Source organism: Lethenteron reissneri, chromosome 24 (genome assembly GCF_015708825.2).
Source record: "Lethenteron reissneri isolate LAM-NWPU_2019-01 chromosome 24, ASM1570882v1, whole genome shotgun sequence".
Taxonomy (NCBI): Eukaryota; Metazoa; Chordata; class Hyperoartia; order Petromyzontiformes; family Petromyzontidae; genus Lethenteron; species Lethenteron reissneri.
In genome coordinates, this window is record NC_083802.1 from 17,741,707 (window position 1) to 17,760,807 (window position 19,101).

General features: G+C 48.7%; 1 protein-coding gene across 1 annotated transcript in view; it reads left to right on the forward strand.

The window, feature by feature from the left end:
- The first annotated feature begins 339 nt into the window (after nt 1-339).
- Nucleotides 340-19,101, forward strand: part of LOC133346717 (potassium/sodium hyperpolarization-activated cyclic nucleotide-gated channel 1-like) — a 38,851-nt gene continuing 20,089 nt past the window's right edge. Inside the window, exons 1-5 of the mRNA XM_061558531.1 lie at nt 340-1,216; nt 3,609-4,032; nt 7,700-7,861; nt 10,318-10,536; nt 17,555-17,701. Of these exons, the coding sequence (XP_061414515.1) occupies nt 429-1,216; nt 3,609-4,032; nt 7,700-7,861; nt 10,318-10,536; nt 17,555-17,701 (1,740 nt within the window). The 5' untranslated portion in view covers nt 340-428. The remainder of the gene's footprint in view (nt 1,217-3,608; nt 4,033-7,699; nt 7,862-10,317; nt 10,537-17,554; nt 17,702-19,101) is intronic.

The following is a 19,101-nucleotide window of genomic DNA, read 5'->3' on the forward strand; positions in this document are numbered from 1 at the left end:
AAAAAAACCCACATGACCCTTGTAGCGAAACCAAGCATGCAAAAAAACCACCCCGAATCAAATACTTGGATCCCATCCCAAAAGCAAAGAACTGCATACGCATGCAAAAACACGATTTCTTCCGTAACGGAAACAGTTTCGGCGCAACGTGACGATCTTGTTGAAAGGCTGAGAACAATAAAAATTAATCAGACGAAGAGCGCGTGGAAAGGTATTGCGGCGTGAAACCTCGCAGCGTCAACTGCACCGCCAGCCCAGGCTGAAGGGGCCGCTAGTGCGGAGGCATCAAACTGCTATAATCTCCAAATCGCTTCGATCGCGGGGCGCAAGTCGGAAAGCGCTACCCTCCGCCCGCCCGCCCGCCCGGCGTCCGGTGCGGCGAGATTTGTTGGTGCTAGAGGACGCTGTGACATTCGCGTCCCGTCGACATGGATAAATTACCACCACCCGCTATTCGGGGGGAACGCGCCAGTCTGTCGCAGCGCGCGGCGGCGGCGGCGGCCCAGGGAAACGGTAGCATGGAGAAGAAGAGCAAAGCGAGCGGAGGAGGAGGAGGAGGCGGCGGCGACGGCATTGGCGACGACGAGGAGGAAGGAGGGAAGATTGCGCGAGGCAAGAGCATCCGAATGAAAACCGTGTCTTCGTCGCTGGGAGGCGGCGTGGACAGGAGCGCCGGCGGGCGCGAGTCCAATATAAAGGAGACGGACGTGGGCAGAAAAATGAAGCGTAGCACCAACGGGGACTGCAGGAGAGCGACCAAGGGGAGCCTGACCTCTATCGCCAGTCGTCATTTCCACGACCAGGAGCTGTCCGAGGAGAAGCGCTCCATCATGGAGGGGGAGTGCGCCTCGGGCGGTGCCTACGAGTGCGAAGAGAGCGCGGCGGGCATTCAGCAGCAGCAGCAGGAGGGAGCAGGAGGAGGCGACGCGCCGCGCGCTTCTCGCTCAGGGTCCGTGAGGAAAGGTCAGAGTCAGCGGCCCCAGGCCAATTCGGTGGGCTTCCTCAAGGGCGAGTCGGCCGAGCCCATGCTGCTGGACGATGGCGAACAGTGCGGCATCCAGGCCACCTTCATGCAGAGGCAGTTTAGCGCCATGTTACAGCCGGGAGTCAATAAGTTCTCCCTGCGCATGTTCGGGAGCGAGAAGGCGGTGGAGCGGGAACGAGAACGGGTGAAATCGGCCGGCTTTTGGATTATTCACCCGTACAGTGATTTCAGGTGGGTAAGTGAGAGTGTTGCCACTGCGCTACCCCGCTGAGCTACCCCGCAGAGCGACACGCGGGTTGCCTGTCACCGCGTTCAGATATTGGCGATACATCGATACATTCATAGGTCATGCGTGTCACTTATGATACGAGCGACTGCCTATAGAGGACACGTGTGCGCGTTAACGACGGCTGTCTTAAACAAAACAAAACCTGTGCGTGTTGTTCGCTCTTTTGTTCCCGTTGCTAACGGGTTACGGTCCCCCATTCATAAAAATAATGCATTTTGTTAAATATTTTTTTTACTTAACGGGGTGTTTTGGTCACTGAAGAAACAACCTTTGAACTTATTTCGGTATGAATATACGAACGCAGTAAACGCTCCTGCTTTGCCGCATCTTTACTAAGTAGTCAGTAATAGTGTTTTAAACCAGGTGAGAACCTGTTTTTTTTATATATACACCAGCAAACGCTCCAGCCACGTCGCGCACGTAATTTTTCGTTGCACTTTTTCCATGCGTGAAGGATAAGTAAGATCTGGACATTGTATACCACCATCACCACCACCACCACCACGGTCTCCCACTCCCCATGTTTATAAACCCTTTGTATCGTATAACACTGCTGTCCTAGAGGACACCAGCAGAAGTTCCACCGCCATTGGAATACACCTGTGGGGCTGGTGGTCTTACACCACACGCGGCATTGTTCACGCCGCCTTTTAATCGCATAATAAGTTAGTCAAATCAATTCCAAGGTGTTCGTTATAAAGGCCAGCAGTGACGTCGTACACTGTCTCTTGCAGCTGATGCATAATTTACCTGCCTAGCAGATGTTTCTTAATTACAACTGAACTATACGTCACTTTGACTGCAGTGTGAGGTCACTGGTTGCGCAGTGTGTCGACGTGATAAGGACCCAACTAGAAGTTGAATTCTGCACGACAGACACCGGGCTTGCGTTACAAACGCATCATGCAGCCATTCGTCAAGCGCAAAATAACCGCGGCGATCATTTGCGCAGGGCGTTCAACTGCGAGAGGCGGGCTGCGTATTTTTTTGAACCCCGAACATTCAATGGCCACACATATGCAAACGTACACGCCGCTCAGTTCTAAACAAAACACAGGCGGCTCAGCGCTAAGCCGACTCATAGCAATGCTGTTTAGACAACGCCCAAAGACGCCGGTATGGAAATACGTGGCCCCTTACGCGGAATGCAATAGAACAAAAAGAGACTTCGTGCATTGCTAGCCACTGCTCGCCTGTTAGTTGCAATGTTTCTCCAATTGTGAGTTTCCTCCCCCCTCCATTTTTTAAGACATATCTCGGCACATCTTAGCCGAGCTCGATTTGTATATTGCGCCCGTGCTGTTAACGGAGCCGGAGCTGCTGCTGCTGCTGCTGCTGATGCTGCTTCTGCTGCTGATGCTGCTGCTGCTGCTTGCGGCCACTGTCAAGGTGACCCAGCGTCGCCAGGACGTGCGCAGAATTCCAGCGGCGCTGTCCAAGGTCCTGAAACGGGATTGCGCTTAGATTTTCGATGGGGCAGGAAGGGGCGGGACGGTGTCCTCGCTTGGATTTTTCCCAATGTTCTCACGCAAATACACAAACACGAGATTGCCCGCAGAGACACGCGCGCGCCACAATGCACCCGTTGGTTACACACCCCGTGTTGTAACACAACGGATGCGGTGCACATTTGCATGCTACTTTCGTCAAAGTCCGTTTTCGTTTGATACATTTCCGCGAGAATGCGACGCGTCCGCATTGTAAATGTAGAATGTAAAATTGGAAAGGTGCCTTTTTTTTCTTTACTCATTAAGGGCCAAAATATGATGTCAGCGAAGTTGTTCGCCAGCCCTTTTCACACTACACCTCACACAAAGGACGCGCCAACATCATAATGCAGTGGTTTCATTTACATGTATGCCACACGCCTGGGTACAGATTGTTCCCGTAAACATAAAGTGGCTTTTAATACGGAACTTTACAATCGTTTTCGTTGAATAATGTATATTTTGGAAGCCTCTGTAATGCATCATTTTGTCTTCACATTATGGTGCTTTAGGTCACCAATTGAACCCCGCCCCCCTCATTCCCCCATGTCTTCACCGAGCTGTACCCAGTCAAAAACATCATTCTGACGATTTTATATCCGGTGTGTTTTACGAGTACTGCATGAAACACAATGAGGGGCAATGATCTCGTGTGTTTTATAATAAAATACATTGAAGGGCACTACTGTGGGAGTATAATGTGTATCACCGCAAAGTAAAACCGGTATTGTTTTTCAGTGTTTCTGTTAGAGAACAGCCATAGCATTACTCATGTGGACCAACACTCAGGGAGTCTTTTTTGTCACGCGATTTCAACCTTGGTTAACGCTCAATTTCCTTCCCACAGGTTCTACTGGGATATCATCATGCTGCTGTTGATGGTTGGAAACCTCATTGTAATCCCCGTGGGGATTACTTTCTTCCACGAAGAGAACACAACTGCCTGGATTGTGTTTAACGTGTTGTCGGACACGTGTTTCATAGTGGATCTAGTGTTAAACTTCAGAACAGGAATCGTTGTAGAAGATAACACCGATATTATATTGGATCCACAGATTATTAAAATGAGGTATCTGAAAAGTTGGTTCCTGGTAGACTTTGTGTCGTCCATACCCGTGGACTATATATTCCTCATCGTGGAGACCCGAATCGACTCAGAAATGTACAAGACTGCAAGAGCCCTCCGCATTGTCCGTTTTACCAAGATCCTGAGCTTGCTACGGCTTCTAAGACTCTCCCGGCTCATCCGTTACATCCATCAGTGGGAAGAGGTGAGTGAACAGACAACTGCCATGATACGCTACTCCTGCACCACGTGCTGCTGTTAGTGTGAACCACCGCAGTTTGTTTCACGTTACCAATCCTGTCCCAATTCCCATTCTACATTACCCACCGACCTATATGCACGGTGGAGCATTTTGTGATCATAAAGGTAGCAGGCAATGTATTTGTAGCGAATGTTGTTAAGGTTTGATCTAAGTACAAAAAATAATCATTACTCATTTATAATTCTCAGAATGCCGGCGCTTTCAATAAACAAAATCGATGCTTAAGAGTTTACACTAAATGCATCCTGTGTACAAATTGTGGAAGACCTAACGGAAAAGTACCAGTTAGTCTTCTGAAACACCATCGTGGAAGTGTCTTCTGTTAAAAACTGCAGTGTACAATTCACGTATGTGTTTGTGTGAGGGATTCTTTCATTGCAATGTCTATTAATTTTCACGGCCAGGTGATTTGCAGCACCACTGATGTTTATTTCATATCTTCTATTTCACTCAAATAGTGGATCTCGTAGGCGGGGGAAGAAATGTGGTCATTTTTGTCGCATCAAGCTAGGAGGCTTGAGTACAGTAGGTGGCTGATTGCATGCATGCTAAACAGTGGGCGGCAGGGTGGCGCAGCGCTAACACGCGTGCCTCCCAGCAAGAATAACCTGGGTTCGACTCCTGACTCGGGCGCCTTTCTGTGTGGAGTTTGTATGTTCTCCACCTGTTCTGCATGGATTTTCTCCGGGCTCTCAGGTTTCTCTCCCATAACAACAATAAATAACAAAACACTTTTAATGTAATCGATATCGTCGAAAACATCTCAATGGTAAAACATTACCTGTAAATTATTCAATTGGGATTACACATCACAAATATCGCCCCCTTCCCCTCACTGTGAAAACTTGGCAAGGCCCTCCTGCAAAAGAGTGTTGAGACTCCAAGAGGTTTTCTTGGGTAAATAGGCGTATTAATAAACAATCACAAGCATACTTTGACTTTTTCTCTCTCTTTCTGTTGAGTATGCCATCAACACATCAACAGAAACTGCAGTGAAAGACAACAGATTAAAATTACATCAATAATTGCGTTAATTTTCTCAGCGGGACCTTTTCTTGGCGACATGAACGCTAAAATGTAAGATGACAGAATGCTTTCCTTAATTGTATTTTATTTTTTCCCATTAAAATCTATTTTCAATTAATTTAACGAAGGCAATGTACACAGGGTTTTATGCCGCAGCATTCTGATTTCAGCAGGCGCGGATAAAACGCATTTAATCGATTGTGAGATACCTTTTAAGAGCATCTTATCCCTTGGAATTACCTAAAACAGATATAAACTACCTTGCTGGAAAATATTCATTGCATTAGAATGTGCATTCATCAAACGTGTACATTTTAACTGTAAAAAAAGCTTGAGACGAGCTTCGATCTATCCTACTTTTAATAAAAGAACGCAGCATTTTTTTCCCTGTCCACAATTCGTAACATTTAGTTTTGTAATAATTATAATTACATATTCCAAAAGAAATTAATGGCATTCAGGTACCTTTTCCCCTTAAGGGTAATTGTGGGTGTGTCACTGTTAATGGGCTTTCGGTAATTATATTCCAGCGTAAATTGCTTCCAACCCTGATGAGAGGTATTTGCCGTTGTGTTGCAAGATTAAACGTAATCTAAAACGTGGTAAGCAATAAATAAAACAAAATCCTTACATTTGATGACGTTTCAACTGGTTACCTGGAAATAGGCAATTCCCATTCACTGGGACTCCGAGTTAACATTCAAAATGCATGGTAGGGCTCATCTGCCACTCCCGCACAGGCACGCGTAAAGCATGCACACAGCATTCCCTTTGTTGTTTCGGGGTTACTGAAACATCAACTGCAACCCAAAGAGCATGGCATTTCAACAGCATGTGTTTGCGGCATGTTTCCTTCGTTAATAAAGCAAACTGAAACCCCAACACGGTAGCATTAATTTCAATCTAACAAAGACAATCAATCAAAGTCAAATGTGATGTCCTGCTCTCGAATGAGCATTGAGAGGCATTGTGGCTCATCTCCTGTTTGAATCCCTGAGCCAGTGGTGGAAATTCCACATTCTCTTGGCGGGGGAAAGTCTATCCGTAGGACAACCACTGTTGGCTTCCCAGGAGAAACGATAAGCTGAGTCATCCCCCCAAACGGGAGTTGAACTCACAACTTTGCACTTGAGAGCTTCTCGCTACCACTGAGCTGCCTGGTCTGATATAAATTTTAACATGAAGGGAAAAATAAAGTGCGAGTTTGGCATCATGCATTGCTACTTCGTGTGTCCAATTGGCACTGACCAGAATTTTTGACAACACACTGTGTGGAAGTAAATAAAGACGAACATTTACCAACGGGGAAAAGAAAAACCTCACGAATATTTAGGCAAACCATTGCATTTTGATCTGGCAAATCTCTTCATGGGAGCATAGACGATTTTTTATTGAAAGAACTCGGATGAGATTTTTACATATATTTACCCTTTTTTTCTTACCAAAGCTCTCATGTTGTCCTGCCCCAAGTGCGTCTTTTTTTCATTCAGACATGCTGTTATGCGCAGGTGCATTCATAATTTCCATAATTTCCACACGGTTCCAATTACAGCAGCGGTTTGTGTTCGCGCTTTAACAGTGGTGATTGCTAGTTCACCTGCACACAGCGGTTTGTGCGTGCCCGCTAACTGTAGCGGCAAATATCTGGTGGGCACTGTCCTCTTCCAGTGAAGGCATCTTGTGATTGGTATGCCGTTATCATGCACGCCTCCCTAAAAGAAACGTCCCGGTGAGCTGCATTGAACGCGAGCAAAATTACAAGTTGATCGGCGCATCAACTGAGATGTGTCCGACATGAGCACACACGGAATAACTGCATTGCTAAAAAAACTTCCCATGATGCGAACAAATGGCCGAAACAATTGACCTTTTAATAAATAAAAACAACGAGAATCAGGTGCCCGGGTGGCTCAGAGGTCAGAGCTCAGAGCTGACACTGCTGAGATTATGAATTTTAATGCCGGCTTCCGCTGTCTGTGAACAAGCCTGGGTTCTCGCAAGGAGTGAGTTCGTGGCTCAGCCCAGTGACTGCGCAAAGCAACCGTGGCATTCAATTGATTCTGCACTTTGATTTGGCGAAATTCCAGGGTCAAAATTTAAAAAGACTGGCATGACTGTCGAGCGCCGAACATTACTCTCGTCGTATGGCAGAGCCAGTGAGAAAGTGCGGCCCCCTACTGTGTGAAAACAAAGGTCACTTAGATGCACGTATGAAAAAGCTCCATGATGTCCACATCCAGCAGACCGTTCTTAAACATGAAAGGGTTCTCGTGACGTGACGGTGACAGCACAATGGGGGGGGGGGGGGGGTCGGGGGAGACAACATAGTTTATTCAATTGCTGCAAATTATTTCAACTCAGCTGTACTCTTGCCATCAACAATAACGCGAAGCATCGACGCGGGCCAGGCACAGAGACGGACACGCGCGCACGCCACGCACATTCCCCCCCCCCCCCCCCCCCGAGGAGAGCAAGGTCAAGGCGAGCATGCGGCTTTGTGCACATTCCAAACGCCGCGGGGCAAGGTCACAGCGCCAAACTACGCCCCCCCCCCACCCCCCGTGTCCCTCACCTTCTCCGCCAGATCTTCCACATGACGTACGACCTGGCGAGCGCTGTGGTGCGGATTGTTAACCTCATCGCCATGATGCTGCTCCTGTGTCACTGGGACGGCTGCCTCCAGTTCCTGGTGCCCATGCTGCAGGAATTCCCCCACGACTGCTGGATCTCCCTCAACGGCATGGTGGTGAGCCTCGCAGCGGCACGCACGGCACCTCAGAGATTCGCTTTCCCCCGGCACCTCCGATCAGCACGGTTGGCTACGTACGGTGCGAAAGAAGTTCAGCATACGCACGCATTGTCACACAAAAGACAACCACTTCGCCCTCATAGACTCTTTGAGCAAGTGCTGTTAGCGAGCACCTATTAAGGCCAGCACGGCACAGGGGGGGGGGGGGTGGCCAGCACCACACCCGGCCGCCTTTGTCTCCCCAGTGGCAATATTTACACACCACACCAGGTACTAATTTGAGGCTGAGTCGACCTAGGGGATGCCCAAGACCGGTTCAGATTATCGTTACCGGTGTTGACCGTGAGCGGGAATCGAACTCGAGTCACCGGGTTTGTAGCGCAGCGTAGCGCTAACCGCTGCACTACCACTCCCCGCACACACACACACTCACAGACGACGATCCAGCACCCCTTGATTCGCTACTATCACTCGCTAATCACCTGCAGCCAGCCAATCCACTCCTCGTCGCTCTTCTATCGCTATTGCCACGGTCACTCCTCCCATGCTTCGCTCATTCATTCCTCCACCCATGTTGAGGACTCGATCTATCCGACTGTTTCGTCTCGCCCACGCTGTGTTCATCCGCCAAGCTGCAGGTAAAATAAATGAAACACTTCCTCTTTTCGTTTATGTTCCATTGCTCGACCTTGCAATTCCCTCCCGTGGTCTCCCTTCCCAAGATATTATGTAACCCTTGCTCAATTCGAGAAATATGTTCACTGACATTCATCACACCTTCAACAGTGCTGTTTGTGGCTGGCCACTTGGCAAATTGGACTTGTGGTCCTATCCTCAGCAACCGTGACAAGGCACCCGCACCCGTGATGTGCAGTGACAAAACATGATTGGCATTGGCCCTGGTGCAGCGAATGAGATGGAATTCCCATGTCCAATTACCACCCCCTTTCTCACCCCACCACCACCACCACCCCCTTTTCATATCCTGGCACCTGGGCACCCTCTGGCACCGTGGGCCCTTGTGTCGTTGCACTGCCTCAACACTCTACACCGTTGGCCACGGCTGCCCTGGCAGCAACACACAACGGGGCCTTACTTTGCATTCCAGACGAAAAGAGGGGCCCATTTTTCCAACGACCCGTTTCAACGGCAAACTCGCTGCAGCCATTATCTGCGTCTGGTGCGAAGGGTTTTTTTGTTGGTCGCTCGGGACAGGTCACATTTTTTTTGGGGGGGGGGGGGGAGTCTTCTATGTATCTCTCTCTACCCGCTGTGGTGAATCAGTTGCAGTGTTATAAATCTCGGCACGCTATCGGCCGTACATCTGTGCATTGTCTCCTGAAAACCTCAAACTCCGGCACTGATTCGTCTGCAGATTTCGCTGCAACCAGGATGTGCTCTAGGGACCTGGCCATGGGCCCAGGACTCTTAAGTGTCATGTTATTATCAGGAGCCGTAACAGCGTGTTCTGATGTCACGGTCCAAATCCCACATTTGAAAATTACCTGCGACTAAATTACAGCAATAAGAGTTTTGCTGTGCAGCGTCTTGCTTTGTCGACACACAGTTTCTCCCTTGCAAACGAGGCACTACTTTTTGTAGCTATCTTGTGCACAATTTTAAATGCTATTTTTTAATGTTGTTGTTTTTTTACGTTAATTTCTGGGGGGTGGGTTTGTGGTTATTGTAAAGTACTGAATAAATGCGTATCCATAGTCAATCCATTGGCAAGAGATGTACAGCCTGGAACGCAGATAAACACATTTCATTTGTCTCACACCTGCTTAAACAAAGTAATTTAGTCGGATTGAACGGAACATACAAAAAGATTAAAAGGGTTCGTTTGCTCAAAATAGAAACGGTAAACCCACGTGCAAAGTTCACTGTTCAATTGGACATCGTGAACCGGCGCTTAATTTCAGCTGGCTCTGTCCGGATCACCGACGCAGAAAATACGTCTTCACCCGGCCTCACCAAATCCGGCGCAACTCTCGCTACGGTGTGGCTACAAAAGCCACGTAATTCGAGTGACCCCGAAAACTATCCATTGAAAACATTTGAGCCCCTGTCGTGAGCCAGAGTCTGACCGGTTTGACTCCTCCACAACGGCGTTCAGCCACCACACCGCAGGCCACACCGCGTCCCGTCCAACATCTTCCCTCGCCAATGCTCGACTCTGGAATTCCCAACAATCGCCTCTTCTCCTCCTCCCAACTTGCCCAATTCAGAAACATATCACCTCTCATCGTGTGTTATGCCTTCATTCAATATCGCAGTTTATTCCTCGCCGCATGGCATTAGCACGATTGGCTACGTACGGTGCGAAAGAACTTCAACATATTTGCATACATTATGAGCGTTTGAGCCTGTGCTCAGCAACCATTATTATATATATACACACACATATATTAACCAACACATTTTCATTTTTGGCGATTACCCCTGTGTGCCAGAACGACTCGTGGGGGAAGCAGTACTCGTACGCCCTCTTCAAGGCCATGAGCCACATGCTGTGCATCGGCTACGGCCAGCGCGCGCCCGTCAGCATGGCCGACCTGTGGCTCACCATGCTAAGCATGATCGTGGGCGCCACGTGCTACGCCATGTTCATCGGGCACGCCACGGCGCTCATACAGTCGCTCGACTCCTCGCGCCGCCAGTACCAGGAGAAGGTGAGACACCCCCCCCCCCCCCCCCCATCGTGCGGAATTCTCCACCAGATTCGTTAGCGATGCTCGCCCGCTGTTTAATGCGGGACGCCGCTGAGCGGTGATGGTCAGTGCGCCGCACTTGCAAGTCCGGTCCGGCGCGGGGTCTCCGGTTCGATTCGATGTCCTACCCCCTACCTCTGTCCACCCAGCAGTACGGAGGGGTCACGTGTGGTGGGGTAAAGTGTGGGTACCCCCCCACCCCTTCCGAGACGCCTGTCCGGCACAAAAGAGGCTCTCGATAGCTACTTCGAGTGGAGGCTCTTCCGGCAGCAGTGGCGTGAGCAAGTCATTGCAGGGCTGCACCTTAACCTCTTCCATGACAGAATGGCAAATTGGTCGCTGACTTATCTGTCGTAGACTACGAGTTACGCCTTCCCAGAGTACAGACTTTCTCTGGGTACTCCAGTCTCCTCCCACACTGACACCCCATGCCTCTGCTGATGGATGTTGCACAGGCACGGCACGGCCGGTGTGATCCAAAATCCCACATCTTCTCAGCACTCAAAACAATCGGAAGAGCAAATGAGGCCCGGACTTGAACTCGGGCAGGGAGTCGACAGCACGGACGACTGTGTGCCTCTCTCTATATCAAAGTTTCAAGTTTCAAGTTTAATTTATTAGGTATAGCCCTGTGAGCCATTCGGCTCTTGAATCGGGAGCAACCGCAACAACAAAAAAAACATGAACAAGAAAACATCTTAAAGTGACTATGTGCAAACAGAAAATCCAAAAAAAGACAGCAAAATATTGCAGAAAAAGCATCGTGCACATAAACAACCCGCTGTTTCTCTACAGCGACTTGAAGATGCGAGTTCGCATTTAGGCTTAGGCGCTATTCAAGTCCAAAAATTGTGTCTTTACAAGCGTTGATCCTCCACACCTCTTCCCGACCCCTGCCTGTCTACTCCTCCGCATGCCTCGTGCGACTGCGCCATCCTCTGATTGGTCACCCCGTCCGTCAGCGTGGGGCACGCCGCAGTGACACGTGCGCGCGTTCGTGTGTTCGTGACCCTTCGTAGCGGCCGGGGGCGGTGGGGGAGAGGAGGGGGTGAGCGGGGTGACAACGTCTCGCTGTTTAAGTGGCGTGCCAACCGAGGGGTTCCCAGGAATAGGTTTCGAGGGGGAGCGCGTGGGGGGGGGGGTTCAGCAATTGTCGTGAAAGCCGGCAGCTGCCCATCTGCTGGTCTGCCACGTCGCTTGGACGACCCGAATAAAACGCTCAACTCTTTGCTTTTGGCTGCTCTTCTCGAGTCAAGGTGATCACAAAGGAACTTTATTAAGCCAAAGTCGTCGCCCGTTATTCAAGCACAAAAAAGGAGGGCTAAAGGCGCAGTCCTGCAATTGCTCGCTCGTGCCACTGCAAGCGGAAGCGCCTCTACCAAAGGGAGCTCTAAGAGGACCCCTCCTAGAGGATGTTTGGTTTACTCGTTCAAGATGGCCAGACATCTTGGAAGAGTGCCCACACTTTATAAATCACCACACCCGGCCTGCCGGTCGACTCACTGCAGCCTACCCATTTAAGCTGCTGCGTGAACAGAGGTGGTGTTGGAGGGGTGTTTAAGAAAAGTGCGCTGTCGTTGCAACTGCCCCAGCCAGGAGATCAAACCGGCCACATCTGAGATCGCTGCTAACCATTACACCATAGTGGAAATCATCAGGAAAGCAGTAATCCGTTGACGAGCAGAGCGTTGACAAACTAACAAAAGAACGCGCTCTTCCATGGCTGATGCCATAGCAAGGGGCGAGGTTTGCGCTGTCTCTCAATTACCCGCCGTTAAACACGCGGCACCATTGCAGCTGCAGTGTCAGCAATGGGACCCGATTGTTGTCATCATTTGCGCAGAAATTGAGATGAAACTGAAGGCTGCGATGATTTAAGAGCTCTTTTTTTTGTTGCGTCAAATGCGAGAGGTGGATGGTGGGGGGGGGGGGTACGGGGAAGGAAGGGAAAAAAACCGCATGGAGATACATTTAAAAGCGATCGATGACATAACACGGCAGTAATAGCTTGTGTGCGTGCGGTTGCGAGCGAATGCAACCGTCTAGTGGCGGGCTACGGAACGACGAGGGGTGATTCACATCCTCGCGAGCGGCATCACGCTTCGACGTGCATAATTAATTGTCTCGCTGTGGCTTAAAAGTACGGCACCACCACAGCCCCCCCCCCCCCCCCCCGCAAAAAAATTAGCGAACGAAGAAGAAGGCGCAATTCAAACGTCTAAAAATAACACGGCGAGCAAAACCTCGCCGTCGAACATTGTACAGACGCGTGCTCCAAAAGCGGAGCGTTGCAGGTAATAATAACTGCCTCCTGTATTATCATCATCATCAATTATCGTTATTCACAATCTTCACAGGGATCTTTACCACTTTGCGCATTAACGCCACGTGCAGATAAACGTCACATGCTCCAAAGAATATCCCACATATGTAATCTTACCCCTGCATTTATTTGCATGGTTCTATTATTGACACCGCGGCTTCCACGCAGTGATCACGAGGTCAAACCCACCTCTCGGCCGTGCTTGGGGTGACGTGTGCGTGGCGTTGCCTCGGACCAAACGCCTCTCTCCTGTTGGTACGGCGCGAGAGACCGCGATGTATCTATAATTTGTCATCTTTAAAAGAGTAGTCTGACATCAGCAGACATGCCACAAAAGCAAAACGTCTCCTGTTGATGTTTGTGTTGTTTTGTGCCCCCCCCCCCCCCCGCCCTAAGTACTAAAAGCCTCGGCTATGACCCGAACAAAGTTCTTTCGTTTTCGTTGTTTGCGTGCCACCACGCGCAAAGTCCTTCGAGCTTTCCCTTGACCTTGGGTTACTTGAGAAAGCTGACTCGATGTGCCGTGCTAAATAATGCATCGGGTACGTAGCGACAGTTCAATAAGCTGGCACGACGGACACATCTCCACCACCGCCGGCCGGCCTGATCGGCGTAACGTGCCCGCGCCGACAAAAATAGCAGCAGTCCCGACGGCCGCCGTCCTTATTGTTATAAATAATCCACGCTCTTTATATCCATCCACTCCCTCTTCTCTGTTCAAACAAAGCTTTAACAAATGTTTTTATTTACCAGATAAGGCGCGCTGAGCTATACAGCTCTCTTTTTCAGAAGCGACCTGGCAATCACAAATGACAGCTCAACGAAGTGGCTTATCGCGTGTAAATTTATAGCCGTCAAATTACACTAATCGCACGTTGATTTTAAATGTGGAGGGAAAAAAACCGGAGGACCCGGAGAAAAATCCACGTGTTCACGAGGAGAGAGAGAGAGAGAGACACGCAAACTCCACACATACAGCAGGCGTCAGGGTAGGGAGCGAACCCACGACCTCTACGTGTACCAGGCGAGGTAGTTAACGTCTCCTGTTGAAGGAGTGATGGAAAGAAAGAGGAGGCCGGATTGCCAACTCCCTTCCCGGCCGTGCCAAACTCTGGGTGTAATTTCCCCTTAATGGGGTTGTGACTTGTTCAAGTTCAGTCCTCCTTGAACCGTGACCTAATTAGCCGGCTCCACATAATGGCAGGCCCGCGCTTATGGAGGGTGGGGGGGGGGGGGATGGTTGTGGTGGCGGCGGGGTGAGAGAGGGGGGGGGGCGGAATAATCCTCCCGTTACGATCGACGGAGTCATTGGCTCTGCGCGCGCGAGAACACGACTCGATCCGCGACGACGACACGTCACGTTTGGGGAAGGGCGCGAGCGAGCGACGACGACGACATTCTTTGCGATGCGTCACAATGCCATTAGTATTTCTGCTAAGTGCATTTTTGCAACGGGGATATTGGCGTCCAACGTTTTCGCTCGGCTGCACGCGTGCGTTTGCGCATCAACTAACAGCTAATGTGTAAGGGTGACTTATTGACCCATCTCTCTGTGGAAGATGGACTTTTTTATTTTTTCAAAGTATATTAATTTTGTAATCAATGTATCGAATACGCACTTCAACGAAGGCACTTTTGTCTCATTGATAGGAAGTCGGCGGAAGTGTCTTAATGGGTAAAGTGGGCTATCAATGGTGACTCGTGTTTCTTGACACGCTGCTGCGGTACATCGCTAAGCACACTGGGTTCAAAATCCAGAGGTGGCCGGCTCGATTTGATCTCCCGGTACGGTAGTTGAGACTACGGTGAAAGCTTATCAAATCCACCCCCCCAAGCCCCCTCTTCCACCGAGCCTCTCTCCACCCGGCAGTATAAATGGTTACAGCACATCATGGGACCTCCTTTGCCAGTACCAAAATATACTAATAGGGTTTTTCCCCTTTTTTCGGGCAACAAAACGGACACCTTTTGCAAGGAATCATGCTTACATTAACCACAATACTTGCAGTCAAATGCAAACAAAAAACAATACTCTGATAATTTATGCATTGTCTTTGAAACTGATTGGTCCACACCAGAGACAGCTTTCTTTAGAGCCTCGTCTCATATGGCGTTCGACCAGATGACGCCAAAAGGCGCACAGTTCAAAGACAACGCACTACCAGAGTAATGAGAGCTCGGGGTGAGCAGCTACGCCTTTTGGCGTCATCTGGTCGAACACCACATGAGACGAGGCTCTAAAGAAAGCTGTCTCTGGTGTGGACCAATCAGTTTCAAAGACAATGCATACATTATCAGAGTATTGTTTTTTGTTTGCATTTGACTGCAAGTATTGTGGTTAATGTAAGCATGATTCCTTACAAAAGGTGTCAGTTTTGTTGACAGAACAAAGGGGAAAACCCCTATTAGTGATTACAGCACAGTCACTCAATCGGTTGGTTGCCTACGGTGGTGTAAAGCGTGGGTTATTCCCACCACCTTCTTCTTCATCTTCTTGCATCGCTATTTTGTTTACGGGGTAAGACCCCACTGAGCTATTTCGCTCTTGATCAGACGCGACCTGGCCACAAATCATCGCTCAACGAAGTGGCCCATCGTGTGGAAATTCATAGCAGGCGAATGCCGATTCAGAGACATCTGGGTCAGCGTGGAACAGTCGGCAAAAATACCCTTCACGAGGGGGACTCTCTCAAGAGCTGCCTCCACTGGAGATCCTTCCACCAACGTTAGCAGGCACCGACAGCGCTTCGACGTAACCCGTCACCCTGTCCCGGGGGCATTGTTCCTTTGCTCAGGCCGCCGTCCGTCGTGCGAGTGGACACACACAGCACAAGCCACAATGACCCGGCGTCTGGTTGACCCCTCCGTGGGTTTGAAGCGTTGTCGATCATAAAAAAAACCGTTATGAGATCACGAGGTTCATACATTATGCGTGCATTTCATATTTCTTTTTATTTATAATTACTGCGCAACGGTGCAAATTTGCTGTTTTTGGATTTGGTACCAAAAATATGTCTAAACGGTAAGTTTATTTTGCTCTTACATTCTGATACCTGATACCAGTTCGCCTACTTTACGGAATATTTTAGCAAATGTAAATTTTTTATAAGGCTCACGGTTTTTTTTAAGCTCCTCATTGCATATTTTTTTCAGCTGTACATTCCAAAATTCATATTATAAATCACATATAAATCGGATTATTATTATTATTATTACGAGGGCAAACACTTGTGCCTCACAGCAAAAACGTTCCAGAGTTCGATTCCAACCTCGGGTGCCTTTCTGCTTGGAGCTTTTATATTTCTTCCACAGTTCTGCACGGGTTTGTTCTGTGCCTTTACCAGTTTCGTCCCATAGTTAGAAGACAACAAGCATAACATCTAACGGGTTTTGGCCACATGACAATGCAAAAAAAAATTCACCTAAAAATCACTCACCAGGGATTACAGAGAGAAGCAACATCACCCCTCCCATATTCTTAGGTTTTTTCGGTAAAGTCACGTAGGTAAAACATTAAAAATAGATCAAAGTAAAATAAAATACTGATGGACAGCCAGTTGTTTCACCAGGTTTAGCTTTCTACCAGGTTTAGCTTTCTTCTTTTTTCACACTTTTATTATGTAGGCTAGGCGCAGTCACAAACCGAACCTCTCCATAATAAAGGCTCAGTCTTTTGTTATGCAGTCTATTCATAGTCTCAAACCGCACCTTACCATAATAATAAAAAGTGGGCCATCCCTGCCCCTTCCCCCCCCCTCAACCATTATATATACGGAGTGGTATCTCCTGTAATCTCTCATTTACTTGATACAGCTGTCGGGCTGTGACGGTTCCACCTGAAGACGGAAGCTTGTGTTGCTTCCAAAACGTCGTGATTTTTATTTTATTTTACTTTTATTAATTTTAATGTTTTACCTACGTGACTTTACCGAAAAAACCTAAGAATATGAATCCTTGCAGTCACGAAAGCTTCAAATCTAGAATCACCCCTCCCGTCTGCTGCGACAACTTGGCAGGACCCTCCTCAAACGGAGTCTTGAGACTCCATGAGGCTCGCCTGGGAATAACAAGCATAATACATCATCACAAATTATCCTCCAAATAATTTCCCAATCTACAAAACCATCCATCCTCTTTCCATTCCTGATACCCCCCCTTCCCCTTCAACCGATACGTTCCCCACACACGTACAGGACCTTTTGTGGCACAATATTATTGAATGTATTTTACAATATCCGAATTATTTTGTATCATCGTGATTAGCACACGACGTCTGTGAACCCAGAACACCTGCGTGACGGTAAGCAACCGCCACCACCACCACACCATGTGGGAGCCTTCATCCAGCGCTGTTATTATTTGAGAATCATTTGGCTATTTGTCCAACACCTACGGGCCTCTCTGCTCCAACACCCACGCCTGCTTCACGAATTCAATACCGCTCCCCACACGGTGGCTATCCGTGTCAGCCTTCCCCACCACCAACCCGGTCCACGCGCACCCTCCGCGTCACCCGTGTCTGACCGAACGACCGGCTGCACCACAGACAGAGAGACAGAGAGATGCCAACTGCAACTCGACGACGACGATGCGAGGGCTCGACGTTGATGTGAGAGGTCACCGCGCGTGCCGCGTTGTTCGTGTCCGGGCGTGCAGTACAAGCAAGTGGAGCAGTACATGTCGTTCCACAAGCTGCCGGCGGAGCTGCGCCAGCGCATCCACGAGTACTACGAGAACCGCTACCAGGGCAAGATGTTCGACGAGGACAACATCCTGGGGGAGCTCAACGAGCCGCTGCGAGAGGTGCGATTGCTACCCCCCCCACCCCATTACCTCCTCGCTTCCGATTTCATGTCCTGTTCGGAGAGAGGGAATGCGGTTGGGAGATGCAGGGAGAGCGCCACGCTCGGCCAAGGGAAACGAGGGCCTTGCACGACGGACGCACGGTGATGATTCGTACACCTTGGAGGTGCGATCAATTGGCGCGAGTCCATGCCCGTGCTACGATCCAAGAGTGATTGGCCGTGGTGAATGTTAGCTGGCCGAGTGATTCAGAGGTGAGAGCACGGAACTGACAACCGCTGAGACACCACCTGGGTTCGAATCCAGGCAGCGTCCTGTGTGTGATTGAGTTGATGGTTTCAACCCGGTCACCTATTACGACACAAAGAAAAACATGATTTTATTCGTACTCTTTGGTTCTTTCGGTAAAGTCACGTAGATAGAAAAAAATAAGAAAATAAAAAAATATCACGACGTTTCGATCGCAACACAAGCGGTTCAGCAGTTCCACTGCTGGATTTTTTTTGCGCTTGAGGACGACCGCTTGTGTTGCGATCGAAACGTCGTTATTTATTTTCTTTTATTTTTCTACCTACGTGACTTTACCGAAAGAACCCACGAGTATGGATTCCTGTAATCACGAAAGCTTCAAATGAAGAATAATTTTAATTCGGTTTGCACTTAAGTTTGGCGAAATTCCAGCTCTGCAAATGTTTATTGCGGTCGTATTATCATGAGACGAACATCACTCACATATACAGAGTGAGTGGTGATGTACTACTTTCTACTGTGTGGACCAGAGGGTAAATGAAAAAACATCAGAGGTAGCTCTGTAATGTCCGCTTCCGTGGGCCATTCTCTAAAACGATTGCACTGCTGTGCCAGATATCCCAATGAATGCATCATCATCTTGTGACGTGATACCGAGAGCACAAATAAGATAACAAAGAGCTTTGAAATTACGACAACAACGAATGCAGTCGATGACCTTGTGGTTCAATGTTGCAGCCTCTAGTGGCTGCAGAGGTCACGCAAAGCTACTTCGTACAAAAGGCACAAATAAAAAACATTGATTCTTACACATGCAATTTGATGGGTGCATCGTGAGCTTAAGAATCAATATTAATCAATGATTCTATGCATTGTTACACCTCTAATAATGATATACTGACGATTTAAAAGAAGCAGTCGGGTCAAGAGAACATCAACAACAACACGTGTTTCCATGCTCAAATAAGCAATTAGCAAAGTTCATCATCGCCATCATCGTAGTCAGTGCTTGATTTGAAACATTGTAAGATTCCATTGAGATTAAACGTCTCCTTTAAAAAAAATTAGACCTGGGTTGCAACGACCAGTGGAATAGCGATTGATTACGTGTGCAGGCAGTGAAACTCTACCGGGTCGTATGGGACAGAGAA